Source organism: Octopus bimaculoides, chromosome 9 (assembly GCF_046866305.1).
Source record: "Octopus bimaculoides isolate indiv1 chromosome 9, ASM4686630v1, whole genome shotgun sequence".
Taxonomy (NCBI): domain Eukaryota; kingdom Metazoa; phylum Mollusca; class Cephalopoda; order Octopoda; family Octopodidae; genus Octopus; species Octopus bimaculoides.
The window spans coordinates 40,322,739-40,348,153 of NC_142936.1; the positions used below are offsets into that span (position 1 = coordinate 40,322,739).

Here is a 25,415-nt window from a genome sequence, read left to right on the forward strand (position 1 = left end):
GTTCCTGATGGCAGCTCCATATTGACTCTGCATAGATAGGATGGCTATCTGTGTGAGACTACCCACACCTCCATTACCAGTAAACTTTTTGTCATCATCACCGGTGAATGATTTTCCTCTATTTGCCTGTACCAGGTCCATCAGTCTGCATCCCATCCACTTCTGCACACAATATTCATATTTCTCAATTTTGATGTCCATATAGATGGGAAGATCAGCATTGGCAGACTAAAACGATAGCAGAATAGGATCTATTTTCGCATCAAAATTTGATCATTTTTGGAAGAATTTCAGAAGTTCCTGTTGGACATGGTTAAAGATGAAAACTTTGTTTACCTTTTGATGGGAAAATCCTAAAATCGAAAATTTTGTACTGAATCACGGAAATTATTAGCTTAAACGTAGATTTTTTTTGACTAACTACCACCAATTTTATTTATCAATTTATTCATCGTTTTTATTTTAAAGTGTCCCTGGATTTTACTTTTAAGCATCAGAGATTAAAATTCCGCAATAATTTGTTATTTTTATTAATTTATCTGTTCAAGAACGGATTAAGTTTAGAGGGCATACATACATACACGCAGAACCGCGCTAATAGCTTAGGAGTGAAATTTAGGATTTCTCGGTTTTCTGTGAATTGATTTTGATAAAACTTTCCCCAGCCGATTTGCACACTATGGCAACACCATTGTTATGTTTTCATTATTCTGTGTAACGTCATTTCTTTTTTTATTTCAGATTCTTCAGTTTTTGGGTGAACTACGTTAATAGCGTCTCTCTTCTCTAAGATTAATGAGATGTGGAAAAGACTTTAACGATGAAGGAAAGTCTGTCATTAACAAGGAAAGTGCAAAAGGCACGTCTCTTCATCTCATTGCGGAGACGTTAGGTCATTATGTGGACACGCCAAGGAAGAAATGTTCCAATTGGGGGATCTCCAAGACTGTGACAGCTAGGGATTTAAGGAATATTGGCCGCAAATTATGTGGGAAACCTGGACAAACAAGCAAAGCTATTTTCACCGCCTCGGGACTTCCTCATGTACCGAGAACCCCAGAAATAACATCATCGGCACCATGGCTTCTGTGCGAGAATCCCTGAAACTGCTTCCTTTAACAGGAGATTGAGGCTTCAGTGGGCCCAAAAGTACACAACGTTAGAGATGAGTTGTGCTCTGTTTAATGACGAAACCAGGGTGACCCTTGACGGACCTGACGATTAGGTCTATTTTGAAGATGAGTGTTTCCAACGTCAACAAAAGGGTGGAGGAGTCATGTTGTAGGCTGCTATCATCGGGGACACTTGTTGGCTTAGTCAAGGTGCCTGAAGGGATTAAAGTGACCGCAGACGCCTATTGTAATCTCCTGAATGAGGTCTTATATCCTTGGCTAGATAGCATACTGCCATCTTATAAGGAATCTGGTATTCATACATGACAACACTCTCTCCCACTCTGCTAGGATCACCCAAACATTACTAAGGTTTTACGACATACAAGGTTGATGATGTGGCCGCCAACATCTTTGGATTTCAACCCTATCGAAAATCTTTGGTCCATCATTAAACAAGATATTTATGCCTTTGGGCGCCAATTTACATCAAAAGATGTCTTATGGGCAATCATCAAAGCTGCAGCAGAGGCAGTCCAACCTGCTACTATTAAGAAATTGACAGATTCCATGACTAATAGGGGTTTTGAAATTATCTGTGGAAATGGCGCTCTTGTGGCTAAATAATTCATTATGTCAATAAATGTTATATTATTCTGGTTTTCTGTCAAATATATACTCAATCTATGCTTAATATGAATTATGACCCTTCATTTTCTGAAAAAAAAGTCTAGACGGATTATTTTCGTTCAAAAGCTATTAGCGTGATTCACTCAAAAACTGAAATAAAAAAGAAAGGACATTACACAGAATAACGAATACACAACAATGGTGTTGCCATAGTGTGCAAACCTGCTGGGAAGTTTTACAGAAAACCGAGAAATCCTAAAGCTAACATAAAATAATCGTGATGAACATAAACCATGGTATCATCACCATCATTTAACATCTGGCTTCCATGCTAGCCTGAGATGGACAGTTTGACAGGAGCTGGTAAGCCAGAGGACTCCTCCAAGTTCCACTATCTGCTTAGGTATGGTTTTTACAACAGGATGTCCTTCCTAATGCCAAGCAATTTACAGAATGAAACCATCATCATTCATATCACTCCTCACTCCACAAATTCCCTTATCAACCCTAACATAACACTCGTAATGCAAAAAGAAGAATTAAGTAATAAATTTCTTTGTATCACTTTGCCCTACAGATAACAGAAATTAATAAACTTCCACACAGACAAATAACCATTAATGTAACTACAAACCCACCACTCAAAAATTTGGAACAGTAAAAGCACTTGACCAAATTGTCATGCAGTTGGATTGAACAGAGAACCTCGTGGATATGAAGCTAATACTAAACATGTTTTAACATAGGTGACAACCACCTTCATTCCTGTTTCTCCATGCAGGCAACAATTAAGCATCTTTCCACAAGTCCTCATCATAATCTTAACTGTAAAGTGTTACCTTCATTATCATCATCATTATTTAACATCTACTTATCTATGCCTGCACGGGTCAGATAAAATTTAAGATAGAGTTTCTAAGGTTGAATACCCTTCCTGTTGCAAATCTCACCTGTTTCCAAGCAAGGAAATATTTCTTTTTGGCCAAATATCTTTTTTCATGGAAAACTGAAAACAACACTGCTTGTATGGTGGTGAGACTCGCTTACATTACATGTGAAGAAAAGAATACACACACACAAGCATATAAATAATGGGCTTATTTCAGTTTCTATCTACCAAAATCACTCACATGGCTTTATTCAGGCCAGGCTTGAAGAAGAAGACACCTGACCAAGGTGCTGCACAGTGGGATCAAACTCAAAATTACATGGTTGGGAAACAAGCTTATTAACCACACAGCCATGTATGTACCTCAGGCATGCATGTTTTAAAAAATATGGTATCTGCAAATGGACTGCTCCAGCAACTGTAGTAGGGTTACAAACTTTTGAAAATTAGGGAAGAAATTCAACTCCCAATACTTCAACATCATAACCATGGTTTTCTTACTCTATGATTTTCGTAGCCCAGTGGTACAAGTGCAGCTATTTAACCATTCAGTCATAGCATCTGTTGTCATGTATCTACACAGCAGCAAGAATCAGCATCAAATCTCTCTCTAATTACACCCTACAATATTTAAAAGGACAAACACATTGAATTATATACAATGCCACATAGGCTGTCTGAAAGAGAGAAACAAATATTGCTCATAAGTTTGATTAACCAAAGCCAACTGGTAGATAAACAATAGATAATTTGATTCAAGTGATAACAACAAAACAATGGTCAACAATAAAAATAGTCATTTAATTTTTATTACCAAAATTATAAAATTAAAACAAAAAAAAAAAATGAAATCATAAACAATGGAATGTTATAGAAGAATCAAACATAAATGCTTTAATATTTGTTATTTGCATTCGAAATTTTCCAATATAATAATCAAAATATATTTCTATCATCAAATACTTCATTTTAAATCCTCTGATCCATTAAATGAAGATAAGCTATAGAGAAGTTAGAGATACTGGAATGTAAATAGTGTCAGAGAAGAGGCAGTGATGTAGGATTGTGATTAACACTTTTATCTTTCTTTATTTTAAGGGCAGGTGGTATGGTGTGTGGTGTGGGTAGTCTTAATAAGTATGAAAGGTTAAGCAGTCTGGTGGGATTTTAAAGTTTAGTGCTTCATTGTTTCTGCTAGAGACAAATACATCAACTATGATAGACTGAATTAAACATAAACTAACTTACTAAAAAAGACACTAATGAAAAGGTGAGAGTGTGTGTGTGCATGCATTTATTTATACACACACACACACATAGAACGGATTATAATCCAAGCTGTGTCCACATGAAGCACATCTGCATATTCCATTACAGTTGGAAGATGTTCTACAAGTTAAAACATGTATGTATTTATCTGGTATGAATTTATTATATTATTATTAATGTTTTCATAAAATGTATTCCCACATTGTAATGAAACATGTAACACAGAATTAAAATGGTACAACATACCCCAGTCTTATATATATATATATATGCACACACACAAATATACAAGAAAATGTCATCTTAGAGTAATAAAATACATTAGAGAATTGAAATTAATGCAAAAATAAAAGTTATATTAAACTAAGCTATAAATAGACAGAAAAGCTAGAGGGGGAGGGGGAGAAAGGAAAAGAAATAAAACATTTGAATCACAAATAAGTCTGCATAGCTGAAATACACCACTATATAGAATGATATATTTTCAGTAGAACAGATTCATGGTTTTGGAACTGATATGTAAAACTTTAAATCACTTGTTCTTTTATTATTATAATTTGAGTGTCATTATAGATGTATAGGATCAAAACCTGCCCACTCTAAAATGTTCAATTACAGCACATTTGACACCATATACAGCTGAGAGAGAGAGGGGGGGGAAGATACTGTATAGAGAAAATATGCATGTTTATTGCTGGTAGAGAAAGGCTCATAAATAAGGATCAAACTAATTAAATTATCATAAAATATTAAAATGTACCTAAATGTCAGGTTTTGATCACAATTTTAATTGAAATAGGAACATATTAATTAGCACAAGCAGGTTGATATTAAAAGAGTTAAAGATTGTATCTTTGATATGTCTGGAATGTTTTAACTGTTTATGTTCTTCTTATTCTTTGTAATTCAAATATATAAATGTTATAAATGTGCAAGTTTACCTAAGAATGATATGAATGGAAAGATACAAAACTTCAACTTTATACTTAAAGTTTTCACAACACTGATTAATAAAATTTCATCTAAAAATAAAATAATAAACTTGAAAGTTTTAGCAATAATAAATACAATTAAGATTAGAAAAAAAAAAAGAAAAAAACTACATGAGCAACCTCTAATGATTATCGAAAACAAATCTAAAGGTTTATCATTCTCAGGATAGGAGAAGTACAGAGAAAACACAACTACTTTAATAACTGACAGATGCAAGTATTTCTAATGTCAGTAGGAGTGTGGAAAAAAAAATTAACGCACAAAAAAGGTATGCAAACAAATGGAATGACAGACACTGTCACAGGGTTTTCAGGATCCACAAATTATATTGAGATGAGACAGAAATACGCCTTTTTGTTTTTCAAGTGTTCCCAATGGTGAAAGAATTCTATTAGCCAGGTCCTAATTATTCCAAACAGAATAAGCAATGTTATCCACTTACTGGCTATTTGCTATGTAAACAATATATAGATTGTTCCCAATTATATGACATGACTAATAACATTTTAATTAAAATTTCAGGTTCTTTTTCTACTTCCCATAAAGTTTTTTAAATTCTTTTTGTTCACTGATGTATCCAAATATTTCACTGTTCATTGTTTTGTTCTGTTTCACTATCTATTTCTCTTTTGCACTCTGTTTTGCAAAAAAATTTTCTGCATAAAACAATACTTTTAAGCAAACTGCATTTATTTGGAATTAACTGCTGAGGATTTTAAAGAAGTAGACAAAATTAGCTGATTGAGTGGTCTTTATCATGAGATGCTTATTTGCAAGGTAGACAGTCTACAATGTTAAAGGGCAATTAAGGGGTTGCAAGAGGAAATAGTTTACAAGGCTTAACAAAGAATTTGGAATGCTTTCTAAATATAGAAAAAGTTTATAAAAAAATTGATTTCATTATGTAACAAAGGCCAAAAATATATTGGTAAGGCACATGATTAATAAATACCTAGAATGGATGTTTCTGCATAATGACTAACTTATCTACTGTTACAAATGGAGAAAATGCATTAATAATGCTTTTTAAAGAAACAAAATTTAGCAATAGTACAACAATCAATAAAGACCAGAGCTGCAATAAAACTGAAAACCAACCCATACCTTTAATATCTTTCAGCACATTAGGTACAGATAATATTTAGTTACAATTTAACTCTAGATTTCACCAATTTTTAAGACAGAAAAGTAAATAATTTTCTTCATCTACCTACCCTTCTCAGTGAACAATTTCAATGGACCTGGGCCAAGAGAAAGTTTTGATGAAAGGTGCAGAGCAATTTCAATTAAAATACCTTAAAACATCTTATTTTATCAAATGCTGATCAGGAGGAGGAAAATAAGTCACCACTGACAGGATTTGAACTCAGTATGTAGGGTGATATTGTATGCATTCAGCCTTGTACTCTATCATTTCATGACTCTCTCTTTATAACTTTCTATGTATATTGATATGTTTATTTCGTTAAGTGTTTTAATGGAAAGAAAGAAGAATCTTCAGGAATTTGTTTTTTTAAAATTCTGGTTGCTTGTTGAATTGCAGTAAGTGTATTTGTTCTGTATACTTACCCCAAGTAGTGTGTTCCAGAGATAATATTGATCTCCTTTGGCAGGGCATGAAGGCTTGATATTTTAATAAATTGAAAGGTGTGAGATATTGTGAATTTCAAGTCATTTCTAAGAGCATCTGTAATGCATAAGAAGTGAAATGATTCTAACATTACAAGATAAAACTTCTACCTCCAGAATTGGTTCACACATTTGGAGCTCATATTTATTTTAGGGTGTCCATGACCCCAACCAGTAAGTTGAAAACATTTCTTAGATTAGAAATCTTAGTCTCTAGATTTGCAAGGGAAGCAGAAATGAAATGACAAGACAATAATCCCTGTAGAAATTTAGAATATCAAAGTAAGACTATGCATGCATACACATACATAATTATATTCCCATTTTGTCATAGCAGGGCTAATAACCAGTTGTTATAATTCAAAATATTTATAATGTAGAGCATCACAAAGTTCTGGCAGTGAGGTGGAGAGAATTCACTAATGTTCTCCTACCAAAACTCTTATATGCACCAGAAGATAAGTACAGAATGCAGTATTAATGAATAAATGACTACCAAAAGAGCAGGTGTTATGCAATCATTAGATTAGAGCTGTAATATCACCTGTTTTTTTTTCTTTTTTTTTGTCATTCAATTATTAATCAATGTTTGTGTTTGATGAAGAGACTCAATACTGAAAGTAGAGTCATAAAAATAAATTCATTCTGACTGGGACTTCCAATTTTGTTTTGTGGTTTATTCAGCCAGAGGTTGAATAAGACATCAGACGAAACTTAAAGTCCCAGTCAAGGAAAACCTTTATATATATATATGTGTGTGTGTGTATATATATATATATATATATACATACACACACACACACACACAAGAAAGGAGAGAGAGAGAGAGTGTAAAAGAGAGCTACTGAGACATAGAAAGGACATATATTTCTATAGGTTAGAATATCTGAAGAGAAAGAAGTACCTTCTGTTAACTCTTGCAAGCTAAAACTAATTATGTTTCCCCTCAATTGTTTTTAAAGGCTTTGCTGGTCAGTAAAGTTTAAATGACAGGTTCAGTAGGTGATTATTCATATTAAACAAAAATAGGTTAATCGGGCAGCTTATAACAGATCGTAGTCTGGAAATGGAGTTAATAATTGCTTCAGGAAAGCTTCGTAATGAACAGGACCATCAGGGGAAATTCGAAACTCACGTAGAAGGTTGTTAACTGAAAGAGAAAAATGATGGAAATAAATATCAAAACAAAGATGAATAAATGTCAAAGCACATATGTATGAGTGTATATGTATGCAATATAGATTTAAATATATATATGTATATATCAGCATCATCATCCTCATTATCATCATTTAATGTCCATTTTCTATATTGGCATGGGGTGTACAATTTGACAGAATCTGGTAGATGGAAAGAATGTGTGGAGTTCTGGTGTTTGGCAAGGTATCTATGACTGGATGCCCTTCCTTATGCCAACCACATTACAATGTGTACTGGATACCTTTTTTCTTTGTGCCACTGGCACTAGTGAGGTTGCAAATGAGCAGGTAAAAAGGATAAGGAAAAAAATACCTGCTACAGAGTGTGTGTGTGTTTGAGATGGTGAGGTAGCTTTATGCTAGCTGTTGAAAGGCTAAAGTATGTCAGGGGGAGAAGCACAAGTGTCTTGTTACAGAGAAGATATATAACTATGTCTATATATGCATGTGTGTAAATACCTAACAATTATGTACTGAGATGTAATTTTGCATTTGGGCAAATATGAATATATACACTCATGTGTATTTGGGGTATATGTATGTGTATATATGATGTGTGTGTGTGTATATATGGAAGTTATTCTGCAATGTCATTGCCTGAAACACTTGAATAATAGTGACATTATATGGCTGCTTTCCTATCAATAAATTATCTCATATCTCCATTCTTACAAATATAAGTCCTTTCTTTGAAAAGAGGTAAGGGTTAGCAATGTGAAAAGTATTTGGCCGAAAATAATGCTCCAATAATAAGTTTTCATCCAACCTACACTAGTGTGTAAATTTAAACATTAAACGAATGGATATTTTGTGTGTGTGTCTGTGTGTGCACGCATGCACATGCATGTGCATGAGTAGTAATGTACCATGGCTTTTGTGTGTTGATATTACCTCTCATATGCTTTTGTATGTTACTTTATAATGTTTACACCTAATTGCATAATATCTACTATTCATGTTGTTGGCACTCCGTCGCTTATGACGTCGAGGGTTCCAGTTGATCCGATCAACGGAACAACCTGCTCGTGAAATTAACGTGCAAATGGCTGAGCACTCCACAGACACGTATACCCATAACGTAGTTCTCGGGGATATTCAGCGTGACACAGTGTGACAAAGCTGACCCTTTGAATTACAGGCACAACAGAAACAGGAAGAAAGAGTGAGAGAAAGTTGTGGTGAAAGAGTACAGCAGGGTTTGCCGCCATCCCCTGCCAGAGCCTCGTGGAGCTTTTAGGTGTTTTCGCTCAATAAACACTCAAAACTGCGAGTCCGCTGCCCTAACCACTGGGCCATTGCGCCTCCACCTACTATTCATAAGGATGCATCAAAGCAACTGTAAAAATATTTTTATATCTTGTAATATTGTGTATATATTAATATAAGTTATTAGATAATAAATTATATGGTATACACCTGGTAGTTTGCTGGTAAAACACGTTCACTTTCACAGTGTTTGTTGGGTATTTGATTGAGACGGAAGATACGAGAATGTTTATTGATTACTACAATTGGTTCAACCCATCTAACATCGTATTTGTGCATTTGTTTCTGTTTGTACCTGATTTTTATTGATCTTCTATAATAATGAAATTGTATCTCTTAATTTGCTGCTTTTGTACACATATACCAAGAAGAAAACTTGCAGAACAGATGTTTTAATTCGATACATCTTGTAATCAACTGAAGAGACAGAACTACAGACGGATACTACAGAACCAGATGTTCAGTATCCCAGCCAATTGCAACATTCTCGTATCCTTCATCTCACTCATTAATCAATATATATATATATATATATATATATATATATATATATATATATATATATATATACACAGACAGACAGAGTTCACATGTTTGTGTTCCGGTTCTAGGGTATGTCTATATACTTGTATACAAGTATTTAATGATGCACAAGAATGAGGTATATTACTTTGTTTTATTGATCCTGGTGGAATGAAAGACAAAGTTAACATCAATGAGACCTGAGCTCAGAGAGTAAAGAGCCAAAACAAATACGACAAGACATTTTTTTCAAACACTCAAATGATTCTACCAGGTCAATACCTTTTTTATTAATTGTTTCAAACATAGATACAAAGCTTTATATTATGTAGTGAGGAAACAGTAGTTTAGAATCAACCCCAATATTAGGCAAGTAGTTTATTTTACCCAGCCCAGAGGGATAAAGGAGAAAAATTGACCTTATCATATTTTGAACTCAAGAATGTAAAGAGTGAGAAGAAACATGGCAAGACATGTTTCCTTATGCGCTTAAACCAGTGGTTCTCAACCATTTTTAGCTTACAGATCCTTTGATTCCGATTTAACTCTACTGGATCCTCATGTCAAAAAAAAAAATCTGATTATATTTTTATAAAAAGATATTATTAGGGATTTATTTTTTATCTGTTTCAGTCATTAGACTGCATCCATGGTGGGGCACTGCCTGGAACAATTTCTAGTTGAACGAATCGACTGCAGTACTTATTTTTTTTTTAAAGCCTGGCACTTATTCTATTGGTCTCTTTTGTCAAACTGCTACATCACAAGGACATAAACCCACCAAAACCAGTTGTCAAGCAGTAGTGGGGAACAAACACAGGTGCACACACACACAAATAATAGGTTTCCTTCAGTTTCCGTCTACTAAATCCACTACCACAGCTCTGGTCGGCCTGAGGCTATAGTAGAAGACACTTGCCCAAGGTACCATGCAGTGGGACTGAACCTGGAACCAAGGGGTTGAGAAGCAAGCTTCTAACCACACAGCCATACCTGTTAAAATATTTTATGTAATGTAGAAGTATAATTAATTTATTGCTTATAAACTTCAACATCAAAATCTTACATAGACCCTGGTTGAGAACAACTGCTCTAAACAATTTATCCAATGCTATGCCCTGAATATCTAATAAAAATAATGTTTCTAACTTTGACACGAGCCCAGCAATTTTGAAAGGAGAGTAAAGTTCATTACATTGAAACCAAAAGCAAAGTTGACCTTGACAACATTTGAACTCAGAACATAAAGAGCCAAAAGAAATACTGATAAGCATTTTATCAAACGTGCTAACAATTCTGCCAGCTGCCACCTTATTTTAAGATAACTTGAAAAAACTTAAAATAGGCACAATCCCTTGGTTAAAAACAGTAATAATATTTAACTACTTATTTATAATTGTGCAATGAGTATTGGTAAAGAGGTGATGGAAGAAAAAGAAGTACCTTCTTGATCGGTGAGTCTGTCTCCAATGTTGGTAAGGATGTGTCGAAGTTCTTTAGCTGAGACATAGCCTTTCTTGTCAATATCATGAGTTTTGAAAGCTTGCAAAATTTCAGTCTTGACATCTTCCAACTGGCTGTGTTCATGGAGTACGTCCAAGAATGAAGCAAAGTTCATCTTACCATCTTCTGCAAAGACAACAAAGACGAATTCACAGATCTTTTGTACAATTTTTCAACAGCTGTTCTTAACACAAATGGTTGGATGTTAACAGCATTGAGTTTAAGTAATTTAATTTTGCATCTTGATTTGAGAAGAGGTGAGAGAGTCAGAGGGAAATGGACAAAGAATGAGAAAGATAGGGAGAGAGAGAGGGGAAGTAAGACAAATAGTTAGGAAGTGGGAGCACAAGTGAGAAATTGATTCACAGAAAGCTGGACAAGGGTTAAAATTACACATGCATACATATGTAAATACAAGGGTTTCTCCTGTTGAAGACGATGTATGAGTGCTCAGCTTTTTGTTGAACAACCTGCACAAATAATTTGTTTATAGTGAAATCAGGATGGCACCTGTGCCCAGCGTCGCCTTTCTGGCACTTGTGCCCGTGGCATGTGTAAGGACTTTTGAGCAAGATCGTTGCCAGTGCCCCTGGACTGGCTCTTGTGTGGGTGGCACATAAAATACACCATTTTGAGCATGGCCGTTGCCAGTACCGCCTGACTGGCCTTCGTGCTGGTGGCACGTAAAAGCACCCACTACACTCTCAGGGTGGTTGGCATTAGGAAGGGCATCCAGCTGTAGAAACTCTGCCAAATCAGATTGGAGCCTGGTGTAGCCATCTGGTTTCACCAGTCCTCAGTCGAATCGTCCAACCCATGCTAGCATGGAAAGCGGACGTTAGACAATGATGATGATCATCATCAAATGTATGTGTTGTACATTAACTTTCTCCATGAAACTGACGTTGCCTGTCTTGGTGCATAGTGTACCATGCATCAGGTGTCAAAGTGACCACAGAGCAATGTGAAATGAAGTGTTTTGCTCGAGAACACAATGCACAATCTAGGAACTGAAACCATGATCTAGCAATAGTGAGTGCAACACCGTAACCACCAGACCATAGTCATCATATATACATACATACACATAAATACATAGTCATATGTATATATATTGATATACACATACACACACGCATATAAATATCAGCAACATCATTTAACATCCATCTTTATGCTGGTTTGGGTTGGATAGTTTGACAGGTTCATCTCCTTTGACTGCATGGGGATGCAGTAGAGAGGAAGGAAACTTTATAAAAGGAGATGAAAGGTTAAAGTATGAAAGAAGGGGCTATAATAGAACAAGTTTCTTACAGTAGAGGAGATACAATGCTACTCACTACTCACATTCTTGTAGAGTGGGTGGGAGTAACCAGGATGGAGATGGTAAGAGGGATGAAATGATAGTGAAGTATCAGTGAATTCTCAAGCTACAAGAAGAAATAACAAATATACATCAGAGGGAAAGCATGGAAGAAGAGTTAATGATTGCAGAGACTGGAGAGCATTGAGGGGTGGCAGTAGTGAATGGTAGACAAGAGTGGCAGGGTGATGATAATGCATATGATTTGGGTGGAAAAATAGGAGAGGGGTGGCAGTATAGAAGGTAGTGAAGAGCGGTGGAATAATAATAATCCTTTCTACTACAGGCACAAGGCCGGAAATTCTGGGGGGAGGGGATTAGTCGATTACATCAACCCCAGTGTTTCACTGGTACTTAATTTATCAACCCCAAAAGGATGACAGGCAAAGTCGACCTTGACAGAATTTGAACTCAGAATGTAAAGATGAACAAAATGCAGCTAAGCATTTCGCCCAGCATGCTAACGATTCTGCTAGCATTTGAACTTAGAGCATAAAGTCAGAAGAAGTGCCAATAAGTACTTTGCCTGGCTTGGTAACGATTCTGCCACAACAACAACACAAGAAGGAGGAGAGAGAGGGAGATGACGTGTAGGTGAGTAGGATGCATAAGAGTGAGGGGAAAAACTGATGTGTATGGGGAGAGTGAGAGATGAATGGTGACTGAGAAGTGGAGATAATTTGGTAGCACACAAGGATGATCAATGTTAAATGTGAATAGAGAGATGCAATATTAAGGAAGAAAGATGAATGAGAAGTGAAGTAGTTCTGAGAAGTGAGATTGATAATTAGTATTACAGAAAAAGATGATTAAACAGGTAGTTCTGTTCATATTCAATTACAAAAGCAGAATAGTTATGAAAATAATGGAAGCGTCAGTAAAAGAAAGAGTGAGGAATAGGAGGGGACTGAGAATCAATCCTTGATCAATCAGTTATACACTAAATTTGTTGAGTACTTGTTAATTGTTACAAGGCTTTAAGGCTATCAAAAGTCACTTGTCTACTCCAAGCTTCCTCAGTGACCCCAAAACACAGAACAAAGATTATACTGAAGATTTTCTTTAGGTTAATAAATACTAAGTATATCTACGTACTTCTCTTGTAGTTGTTTGACTCAGAAGAGAACATCTATAGCACATTTTGTAAGCACAAAACCAAATTGGACCTCATCTAGTATATATCTCTGTCACACACACACTAGCACAAACAAAGAGAAAGTGGTTAGCCAAATAAAAAAAAAACAACTGATTAAAAACAATGCTAGACATAAATAGAAATATGGAATGCAAAGTAATCAGAAATAAAAGCGAGCAGTGGTAGGGAACAGAGACTAAAAGGTGAGTCATAGTAAAACAACAGAAATGTGAATGAAAGAAAATGGCTGCCTACCATCCTTGTATTTCCCCAAGTATCTGACAATCTCCTCGCTGGTTGGACTGAAGCCAAGGGACCGCATGATCAGGGATAATTCATCATCCTGGCTGATGTAGTTACGTTTAGCATTGAAGCTAAAGCATTCTTTGTACTCTATAATAACAAATATATCAAATATTGTTTTATATCATCTAGACACAAAGAGAGAAATAAAGCAAAAAAAATAAAAATAAATAAAATGAAATAAAAAGACATTCTCTTATTGGTTTCTGTCATTGGATTGTGGCCATACTAAAGCACTGTTTGTAAAAAGTTAGTCAGATATATCGAGAACAGTAGTCTCCTACTTTTCATCAGTCTTTATTTATCAAATGGCTTAGTTTATCCAATGTCCAAATACACACACACTTGTGCACTCATTGGTGCTCCAGCATAGGCTTAACTATGCTGATTAAAAGAAACTAAAGAACACATAAAGTGGCTTCAGCACTGTTTCAAATAGATTTTCACTATAGTACAAGGCACTGAACTCAAGATGTCACCCAGTGAGAATGAACCCAGAACCTTATGGTTGCAAAGCAAACTTCTTAACCATGTAGACATGCCAGCGTCCAGATATAAATAAATAGAAACAGATAGAAATAGTGATAGACAGACAGGCATACAGACACATGTAAACACACACACACAAGGTTGTCACTCAATAAAGATTTAGATGTTCGATCATATGAATGAAGGTGTAAGTGGTTGTAAAGGGAGGAATCAGCATGACATAATGTGTGACAAGGCTGGATATTTGCTTTACAAGTACAATCCTCCTGCATAGTTTCACTCTACTCAATTTCACTCACAAGGTATAGAAATTGACCTGAAGCCATAGAAAATAGCATTTGCTCAAGATGCTAGAATGCCATAGGTGCAAACTGAACAACAAAACCAATCAGCCTATGTACATGCACGTCAATTAGTATGGAATTTCCATACATAAATACTCACACACACAATATATATATTTATACATACAAACATATTTACACACATATGCAGATCACAAACACACACACACATACACAAAACAAAACAAATTCACACCACTAAAAATATTGTAGAACTGGTTTTCTTTGATAATATAATTGATAGCAGAACTTGCTACAAATTGTCAAGAATGTCGCCTAACACCTGAGAGTTATGAATGCTATTAAGCTAACTGTGACTTCTATGTCACACATTTTATTTCCTCACGTATATTGTGTTATCATGATTATTATTTAGCATCAGGTTAGCTAAGATTAAAGACATTCTAGTCATAACCATCTCAAAAAATATTTTATATATATATATATATATATATATATATATATATATATATATATATATATATATATATATATATATATATATATATATATATATATATATATATATATATATATATATATCAAACAATAAGCAACACGGATTTCAAAAGTGATTGCAGTACGCACGTTTCATGCTACTTCAATTTATTTAAGTAATGTGAGCATTACCTTAAATGCAATATGAAGAGCAATCTTCAGCTGCACGAAAAAATGTAGAAAAAAAGACATATTACAAATGTGGCAACATATTAAAACCAAGTGGGAGAGAGCAGAGGAAGAATATATAAGTCCATCTTGACATAGCAGGGTCTATCAGGCTAGTAATTGATTCTAGACAAAAGTTTTAACTGTCTCAGAATTCTATTGTTTTCTTATCTAGTGGTGATAGCAAAGGGACAATTACTTCTAAAGAGAGGGAAGCCTGATAGACCCTGCTATGTCAAGATGGACTTATATATTCTTCCTCTGCTCTCTCCCACTTGGTTTTAATATGTTGCCACATTTGTAATATGTCTTTTTTTCTACATTTTTTCGTGCAGCTGAAGATTGCTCTTCATATTGCACTTAAGGTAATGCTCACATATTACTTAAATAAATTGAAGTAGCATGAAACGTGCGTACTGCAATCACTTTTGAAATCCGTGTTGCTTATTGTTTGATTTTAATCACCCATCCTTTTTGGGATGTGATATTCGGGTGCCTTCGCATAAGTACCATATTCAAGCCTTGAATCTATATCTAAACCGTCTATATATATATATATATATATATATATTTATTAATTACCTTCGAATGACTTTAAATTATTTAAAAAGTATTTTAATCGTGAGTTAAATTCTTTAGTCGGTTGACAATTATTTTATATTATTTTATCTTCATATTATTTATTTGTCTAATAGGACTGGTTTTTTGAATTTCTAGTCGCCTTATTCTAACTTTTAGACCTTTTGTATTCTATTATATATAAAAAATATATCTTACGTTTTTTTATATATATTTTTAACTCGAATTAGATATATTTGTATTTTTATTAGAATATATGCTTTTTAAAATTGTACACTTTATATATATGTATTATTTTAAAATTATATGCTTTTCTTGTGTGTTTGTGGACCATGGTGTATTTTTTATATATGATTGTTTGTTTGAGAGGTGGTGTTTTTGTTCAGTCGTTGACCCGAACATAATGTTTTTATTCTGTTACTAATGCCTTTTTATCCTAGTCACATTTATATTTGAGCACTTCTTTTGCAATCCTATATAAACTTTTTTGTTTCTTAATAGGAGACAAATATTATTACTGTTATTTTCTTCTTCTCTTACTCTTGTTTTTGCACACATCTACAAAATGACTTTCTAAAATGAACTTCCATTATGCAGCTGAGGAGTACATTTTCATTGCACATTCTATATGGTGTTCTCACTACATAAATAAATGAAGTTTGTACGAAACGTACGTACTGCTATAACCTATTGAATTTTTGTTGCTTTTCTTCAAATATAGAGATAGATAGATAGATAGATAGTTCAAATTTACAGAAAACAAAAAATGAAGACAGGTGAGGGAACAACAAGCAGGTATATTAGTTTGATGCTCAGGAAGAATGGAAAAGTCTTTAACATTTCAAACCTAAACTCTTCAACAGAAAGGGTTGAGAAGAAAACAAAATAGAAAGAGAAGAGAATGTGTAGGGATTATGATGAAATGACCAGAAGAAAGAGGCTGAGTGAAAGGGAGATAATAACCTAACTGAACTAGGGTGTGCAAGCACATTACATATATATATATATATATATATAGTTAACAATTGTTTGGTTTTTTAAAAGGAGGGAGATTTAAGAGGAAGAGTAAGTGAACATGAATTTTAGATTAACTAAGACTGGCCAGCCTTCTTATGAGTGAATGTTTATGGTAATGGAGTGACGACTGTAGGGTTGGAGGTATTCAAATTAGTGTTCTTAGAGCATAACTTCAATTCCACTGATGACAGTTTGCAGTGTTTAGTGAGAAAAACACATTATTTTAATATTTTAGGTGCAGGCATGGCTACATTGTAAGAAGCTTTCTTCTCAGCCACATGGTTTTGGGTTCAGTCTCACTGCTTGGCATTTTGGGCAAGTCCTCTGCTGTAGCCTTAGACCAACCAAAGCACTGTGAGTAGATTTGGTCGCTGGAAATTGAAAGAAGCCTGTCATATATATATATTTTTCTCTCTCTATTTCTGTGTTCCTTTCTGTTGAAGAGCGTGGGCTTGAAACATGAAAGACTTTCTCACTTCCCGAGCATTAAATTAATACACCTGTTGTTTACACACCTGTCTTCATTTGTTTTGTTTTTTTTTTGTAAATTCCAACTATATATACCTATATATGCATGTGTGTGTCTGTGTGTGTGTGTGTGCTTTTGTGTCTGTGTTTGTCCCTTACTACCACTTGACAAATGACACTAGTGTGTTTACATCTCCATAATTTAGTAGTTCAGCAAAAGAGAATAAGAATTAGGCTTAAAAAAATAAGTCCAGGGGTCAATTTGTTTGACTAAAGTCCTTCAAGATGGTACCCCAGCATAGCCACAGTCACATGACCGAAAGAAGTAAAGGAAAGAAGATATATAGATGGCCTTTTCCAAGTGAGGCAGCTTAAGGAAAAATATTTAGCTAAAAGTAGACCCTTATACTTGACATTCATTGACCCAGAGAAGGCCTTCAATTAGAGTTTTCACATTCTACAATTTAGTAGTTGCTAACAAAACTAGCTGCAGTTTGATAGCTTGTGAGAGCTGCACAAGCCCTTGACAGAGGTGCAATGTGAGAGTAATGAGTACAGCAATTGATTTAGCATGCAGGTAGGGATCCATCAGAGCTCATTCCTCATTCCACTTTTGCTTGTGGCAAAAATGCCAATAATCTAGTTCTTATAATCAAACTGATCAAAGATTAGGAAAAGAAATTCCAGACAAGAAAGCAAATCCTAGAATCAAAAATTCACAAAGTGAACTTAGCAAAAATTAAAGAACAGTGTAGCCAGTGTAAGCTAAGAATGCTAAGAGTGAAGGTAAATTTTATATACAGGAGATGAACAGGTGCAGTAAGCAGTAAGAGCAAATATGAAACAGGTTCCTTCAAATGCTTAGGAGCTCCTAAGAAGTTGACTTTTGTCATCTAGGTGACCTACTTAGTAATGAAAGTGGGGTAGATGTCCCGAAAGCATAAAAGCCAAAGTAGAAATGGACTAGAAAAGTTCAGGGAGCTATTATCTCTGCTGGTAACAAAAGATTTCTCTCTCAGAGTAAGGAACAGATTGGTGCTTGTATACAAAGTGCTAAGCGAAAGGCAGTAATACATGAGTGCTGATGCAAAGAGAATGTTCTGCTGGATGGATGTATAATGGTTGTGTGTATGAATGATAAGGGTATAAGTGAGCTGAGAAAAGAACTGGATATGAAAGCTATCAGATGCATGTAAGAAGACTGTGCTGGAACAAGCATGTGGCAAACATGGAGGATTAAAGCCGTGTAAAGAATGCCAAGTTCTCAAAGTGAAAAGAGTCTGTGAAAGAGGGATACATGATGATGTAAAGCCTGATCTCAAGATGCTCAGATTTGGAAATGAAATGATAAAAAACCATGATAATTAACAACATGCAGTGCTGAAGAAGACTAGCCCAATAGTAGAAACTTGGCAAAACAAACTCTAAAATAGTAGTAATGATGGAAGCTCAAATGTAATGTATCTAAATTTGGGTCTCTTATTCATTAAGTTACTAACCCAACTCCTACCACTCTGTAACATTTCACTTGTGTAACAAGGGATGGTACTGAATCTTTCTGTGGTCAATCCCTCACACTACTATATTATCACTCTACCTCTCTCTCCCATCATGATGGGACAAGGATTAAACTGGATCTACTCATATCCAACAGACCCTTACCATTACCTGCCTGCATGTTAACCATTATTCCTCCTCTCCCAGATCACTCATATTGGCATCTATTGTTCTCTTATCACTATATGCCTTAATTAATATCCATCACTCACTCTTTCAGTTAACATGTAACTATAATCCCAGTCAATGCTGTCTTTCTTATTTCATTACTCCTGGTCACACCGTTTCTCTCATCATACCATTACAAGTTTCAAATGAGAGTGGCAAGGGATTGTCTATAACTCAGAACTGAACAAAAATAAAAAGTAACTTTTTTTTTTTGTCGTTTTCTTTTACAATGTTTATATCTATCTTTTGCCCAACAGATACACTCAGAAATGCATTAATATTCTTTAACACAGTTTCTATCGAACAAATTCCACTCGCAAGGCATTGGTTAAACCAAGGATAAAGGAGCAAACATTTGCTTAAGGTGTTTTGCAGTGGAATTGAACCTAGAACATGGTTTTGATAGAAGAATATGTACCAGTCAACCCAGATTTTTTTTATCTTGACATCCTACCATTAGACCTACAAGTGGTTTGAATTAATAACTGGTATGTACAATAGCCTATTACATGCTAGATGTATCTGAGCCAACAAAACAGCTATGATATAATCTGTTGATCTGCTAGAAATAGGAGCCAAGTCTCCACCAAATTAGATCCAACTATCTTTAAAAAGGACACACTGAATAATGCAGACCTAGGTGCACACTGCCAGATGGAAAAGAAAAAGAAGCTTAAAGGCTAAACAAGTGACATCTACTACAAGAGAGATTCCAAAAATTAAAGTAAATTGCTTTGTAAACAAAATAAAAAACTAGTGGTTGCATTGTTGGAACTACTTTTGTCAGTGCTTCTGCGAGAGAGCATGGACACAAACTCAACTCCTTCCTTCACCATTGACAGATCTCTACATTAAGGGTTCCCAACCTTGAGTGCCTACATTGCTTGGGGGCATTAGACAGTATTTCAGGTGGTGTGACAAAGAGGAAAGTATTTACTTCATGAAAGTCAATTTACAGAATAAAATTCATGACTAACTCTTAGAAACAACTTTATACTATCAAACACACTAAAAACTATTGTGCTGAGTCAAAAGTTTTGCAATCATCATCATCATCATCGCTTTCCATGCTAGCATGGGTTGGACGATTTGACTGAGGACTGGTGGACCAAGTGGCTACACCAGGCTCCAATCTGATTTGGCAGAGTTTCTACAGCTGGATGCCCTTCCTAACGCCAACCACTCAGAGAGTGTAGTGGGTGCTTCTACGTGCCACCGGCACGAAGGCCAGTCAGGCGGTACTGGCAACGGCCATGCTCGACATGGTGTATTTTACATGCCACCTGCACAGGAGCCAGTCCAGTGGCACTGGCAACGATCTCGCTCGAATGTCTTTTCACGTGCCTTCAGTAATTTCTTAGCTTCATTTGTCAAGTTACAATAAAATCAGCCTAGCATTCACAGTAGAAGCCATCATGTTGCACTGTCTGAAGCCACTGTTCTGAAAGTTTTTGTCCTTTGAGGCAAAAAATTCCTTCACTGAAGCTTCCACCTCTGCTTGGTTGATGAAGCACTATGAGCCATGGATCAGAACAAGTAATAATCTGAGGGAGATAATTTTTTTGTCCTTTGCCTTGAAGGACAAGAACTGGTATCAGCACATTATCAAAGGACTGGCTAAAAGGTGGCTTCAGGTGGTGCAACATGACGGCCACCACTTTGGATGTAGTAACTTGACAAATAAAGCAAATAAGTTGCCAAAATATTGCAAAACTTTTGACTCAACACAATAAATTATCCAACACATACAGATTTACACTTTAAGAGATTCTCACCAAGAATTGTGTCATTGTTCTTTGTAACATTCTGGTGTGAATCTGGATCCATTTCTCTTCATCAATCAAAACAAAAGCTAGAATCACTAAAATTCGCAGGTAGAGCTATAGATTGCAATCAGCAGGGAAGTTTCATGTTTGATGAAGTCATAAATGAGAAGTAGGAACAAAGAATTCATTAAATTTTATGCCCACGGTTGTGATTTAGTACACTTTAACAACTTAGAATTACTCAATTTATATTTACAGTTAAGCACTGAATGAAAAGCTTTTTTTTTTTTTACTTCAAATTGTTCCTCCACAATATTGAATGTGGTAAGAAGATTAACATTTTCTTAGTCACATGTGATATTAATTTAGTATGGAGTCCAAAAATAATTAAACATTTTCTTGAGGTTCAAGAACATAGAAAAGGTTGGGAACCACTGCTTCTACGACAACTATACCCACTAGAAATAGCAGTCAAGACTTCCTTAAGTTACATAATCTTAAAAACACAGACACATATTGGATGATGTAGTTTGAGATACACTAAGACCACACACACAAAATAAAAAAAGGAAAAAGAAAAACATGATGCGAATGTAAAGGCTGGGCTGTTTTTTTTTTTATCATAGATCCACTCTAACAGGGCTGATCTGGGATTAAATAACAACCAACTTCACAGCTGAGTGGTTAGCAGTGAAACGGGCATCCAGCTGTAAAAAAAAAGTTAATTGTTGCAACGAATAAACTATTTCACACTTGCAAACATCAAGTGGAAATCACAAGAACAAAACTGACTGGGAGTGTCTCCACTATACACAATACAAATATTTGCAAAAATATATAGATGCACAATGTTGGCTTTCGTCAACACAGACAACAATTTTTGTACAACAAAAACGTCTACAAGGATAAAAAAGAAAAAAAATCAATTTTGCTTTATTTTCATTGTTCCATCACTAATTGTTACATACACACACACATATATATATCAATACTACACTTCTTCAAAGACTATACAATTAACTCAAGAATAAGAAGTTATATTTTGATTGAGCTTTAGAATAGAATTGTCTGTCTGTCTGTATGTGTATAATCATCATCATTTAAGCACCAATATCAGCATAGGCATGGTTTCTACACCTGGATGTCATTCTTAACACTAACCACTTTACAGTGTACTGGGTGGTTTTTGTTTTTTTTTGTTTTTATGACACCAGCACTAGTAGCTTGCAGGATAGGAAAAAGAAAAGCCATCTCGAGTGAGTGGGAATGATTTTGAAAGAGGGCAATTTGGCTTTATGCCAGGTGTTGAAAGGCTGAAAATATGACAGGACAAACACAAGTGTCTTACTATAGAGGAGACACACGGCAACCTCACATTATATAAGGATGGGTAGGAGAAGCTGGAAAGAAGATAAAGGCAATGGTGGTAAAGATGCCAGAATGTATTTGCAAAGGACAATAAGTTGAGTGTAGGAGAGTATATGGTCAGTGGAAAAAGAGGGTTAGGTAATTCTACAGGGCTTCTTTATCAGAAGTTTCTCTGACACAAAATGGTACAGCCAGTGTCATTCCATGTTTGTATACACATTATAAATGTTATACACACAGGTATTTCAATTTAAGATTGTTTAAAGTGCATATATTAATATCATTCTCGCTTGGCTAGCATTCACGCATGTTAGTAAATGTTTTGTTTAACTAGCTTTTGTACTGAAAGTAGTATTTTCTGCTTAGCTCAGAATATCTGGGATATTCGTCACTGAGGAGCCCAGATCAAAATACAGTGTGTGATAATTCACCAGCATTCTGAATGAATGCCCTGTGTTTTTAATATGTGTTTTTGATAAGTTTCTCTGAAACAAAATATTACAGGTAGTGCCAGTCCTCACCTGCATATCATCATTATCATCATTTAACATCCACTTTTCCTGGCTTGCAAGAGTTAGATGGAATTTGCTGAAACAGATTTTCTACACTTAGATGCCCTTCCTGATGCTAAACCTCACCTGTTTTCAAGTATGATAATGTTTTTCACAGAAAACTGGAAACAAACAACTTCACTTGTGTGACATTGATGCTCATTTATACACCATGCTAAGTCTAGACAAGGGTATACACAAACAGATACATAAATGTACACACAAATATATATACACAATGGACATTTTTCAGTTTCTGTCTACCAAATCCACTTGAAGCTTTCATTGGCTCTAGGCTATAGTAGAAGACACTCACCCAAGGTGCTGCACAGTGGGACTGAACTTGAAATCACATGGTTGGGAAGCAAGCTTAATCACACTAATAAATATATCATCATTTTATTTATATTAGTTGATGTAATTTGCAACAGTTGAACTTCTGTTTTACTCTTTAACAGCCTTGCCATGGTGTGCTCATGAACAGCAAAACAGACACAAATTTACATTATTGAAAACCAAACCCTGATGAACGCCAACCTGCACACTCATGGTTAACTTTCACTTTACTGACAGAGCCTCTGTACATGGCCTGTACAGCTTTCACAAGCCACTCATTTACCCCTAGTTTTCTCAGAGCCTATATCACACAGTAGGTATCCTGTCAAAAAATTTCTCCAAGTCAACAAATGCCAAGTACAAAGGTTTATTCTTAGCCAAATACTTCTGCAGTTGTCTGACTATAGAGATAGCATCAGTAGTGCTGCTCTTTGGTACAAAGCCAAACTGCATTTCACCTAATCTGATTCTGTTCCTAATTTAAAAGGGCTAAAACTCTCCATAAATTTCAGGACATAGTTCAGCAATTTGATACCTCTGTAATTACTTCTATCAAAGGCATTTCCTTTCTCCTGATTAACTATACTAGACTATGTGCTATTGGTTGGCACTCCATCAGTTACGATGATGAGGGTTCCAGTTGATCTGATCAATGGAACAGCCTGCTCGTGAAATTAACGTGCAGTGGCTGAGCACTCCACAGACATGTCTACCTTTAACGTAGTTCTCAGGGAGATTCAGAGTGACACAGAGTGTGACAAGGCTGGCCCTTTGAAATACAGGTACAACAGAAAAAGGAAGAAAGAGTGAGAGAAAGTTGTGGTGAAAGAGTACAGCAGGGTTCACCACCATCTCCTTATGGAACTTTAGGTGTTTACGCTCAATAAACACTCACAATGCTCGGTCTGGGAATCGAAATCGCGATCCTACGACCGCGAGTCTGCTGCCCTAATCACTGGGCCATTGCGTCTCAACTATGTGCTACTATGCCAGACATTTTAAGCACCTCAGCAGTAACTCCCAATTGACCAGGGGCTTTTCTCAACTTCATATCCTTAATTGCTTTATCTATCATACTGCTGTCACACAGGAGAGATTCTCTTCCTCCCATTCATTCTTTGCCTAACATAGTAGCACTTTCACACCTCTTTCTTTTCAGAGTCACTGAGTGCAAGCATGCCATCATCCATCTGTACACACTTCTCTCCTGCAATATTTCAATTCTCTATGCTACACTGTCTAGTGATCCAGAACATCATGTTTCTGATTTTCATACTGTAAGACACTGGCAAACCTCTTACTTTCTGCTTCTGCCATTGCTAGATAACCTTATCACCTAGCTTCCCTCTTGGCTACCCAATATAACTTTTTGCAGCTTCCATTTCTCCAATCTTTCCAAGCTTGGCTCTTTGCTTGTATATCCCTATCTACATTACTGTTCTACCACTCTCCATCTGGCAGAGACTTTGCCTCAGTCATAGATTTGGTGTGCAGCCTTTCAGGCCATAGGAAACTGCTACAGCAAATTCCACCTGACCCATGTGAGCAGAGAAAATGAATACTAAAATGATGATAATATATCTATACCATTGACACACCTACACAAGGGTGCCACCCACATCAATTTTCACATAACTTTCAGAAAAATGGATCGTTTTATAATCAAAATCTACATCTGAAAATTTCATTAAAAAAATATCCATTTTCAAAAGTTATGAGAAACAATGTCAAGGCACACTTGTGTAGGTGTGACTATATAGCATACTACATTACATACATATATATAAAATAAGCTGATGTCTATTCACATATAAGATGTATGTGTGAGAGAGAGTATATGCCATATATACATATATATATTCATCATATTCATCATCATCATCATCGTTTAACGTCCGCTTTCCATGCTAGCATGGGTTGGACGATTTGACTGAGGACTGGTGAAACCAAATGGCTACACCAGGCTCCAATCTGATTTGGCAGAGCTTCTACAGCTGGATGCCCTCCTTAACGCCAACTACTCCGAGAGTGTAGTGGGTGCTTCTATGTGCCACCGGCACGTCAGTCCCATGCAACTTAAAGTTTTGTAGGCTTCTTACAGAAACATAGCTTGTTAACTGAATGGAGAGATACAGTAAGACCAACACTACTACAGGAAAAAGCCATTATTGGTCAAGGCAGGTTACATGGTGTTGTTAGAAATGTGATTGACATTCCAGTGACACCACATGCATTAAAATGGAGTACTTCCTGGACCATATGACTGGACAGGAAGTTGCTGGAGCCTTGCTGT

General features: G+C 35.6%; 1 protein-coding gene across 1 annotated transcript in view; it reads right to left on the minus strand.

Moving 5' to 3' along the window:
* Positions 1-3,413: 3,413 nt before the first annotated feature.
* Positions 3,414-25,415, minus strand: part of LOC106869102 (calmodulin-like protein 4) — a 24,082-nt gene continuing 2,080 nt past the window's right edge. The window contains exons 3-5 of the mRNA XM_089357449.1: positions 13,766-13,903; positions 10,953-11,138; positions 3,414-7,672 (exon numbers count right to left, since the gene is read on the minus strand). Of these exons, the coding sequence (XP_089213575.1) occupies positions 7,566-7,672; positions 10,953-11,138; positions 13,766-13,903 (431 nt within the window). The 3' untranslated portion in view covers positions 3,414-7,565. The remainder of the gene's footprint in view (positions 7,673-10,952; positions 11,139-13,765; positions 13,904-25,415) is intronic.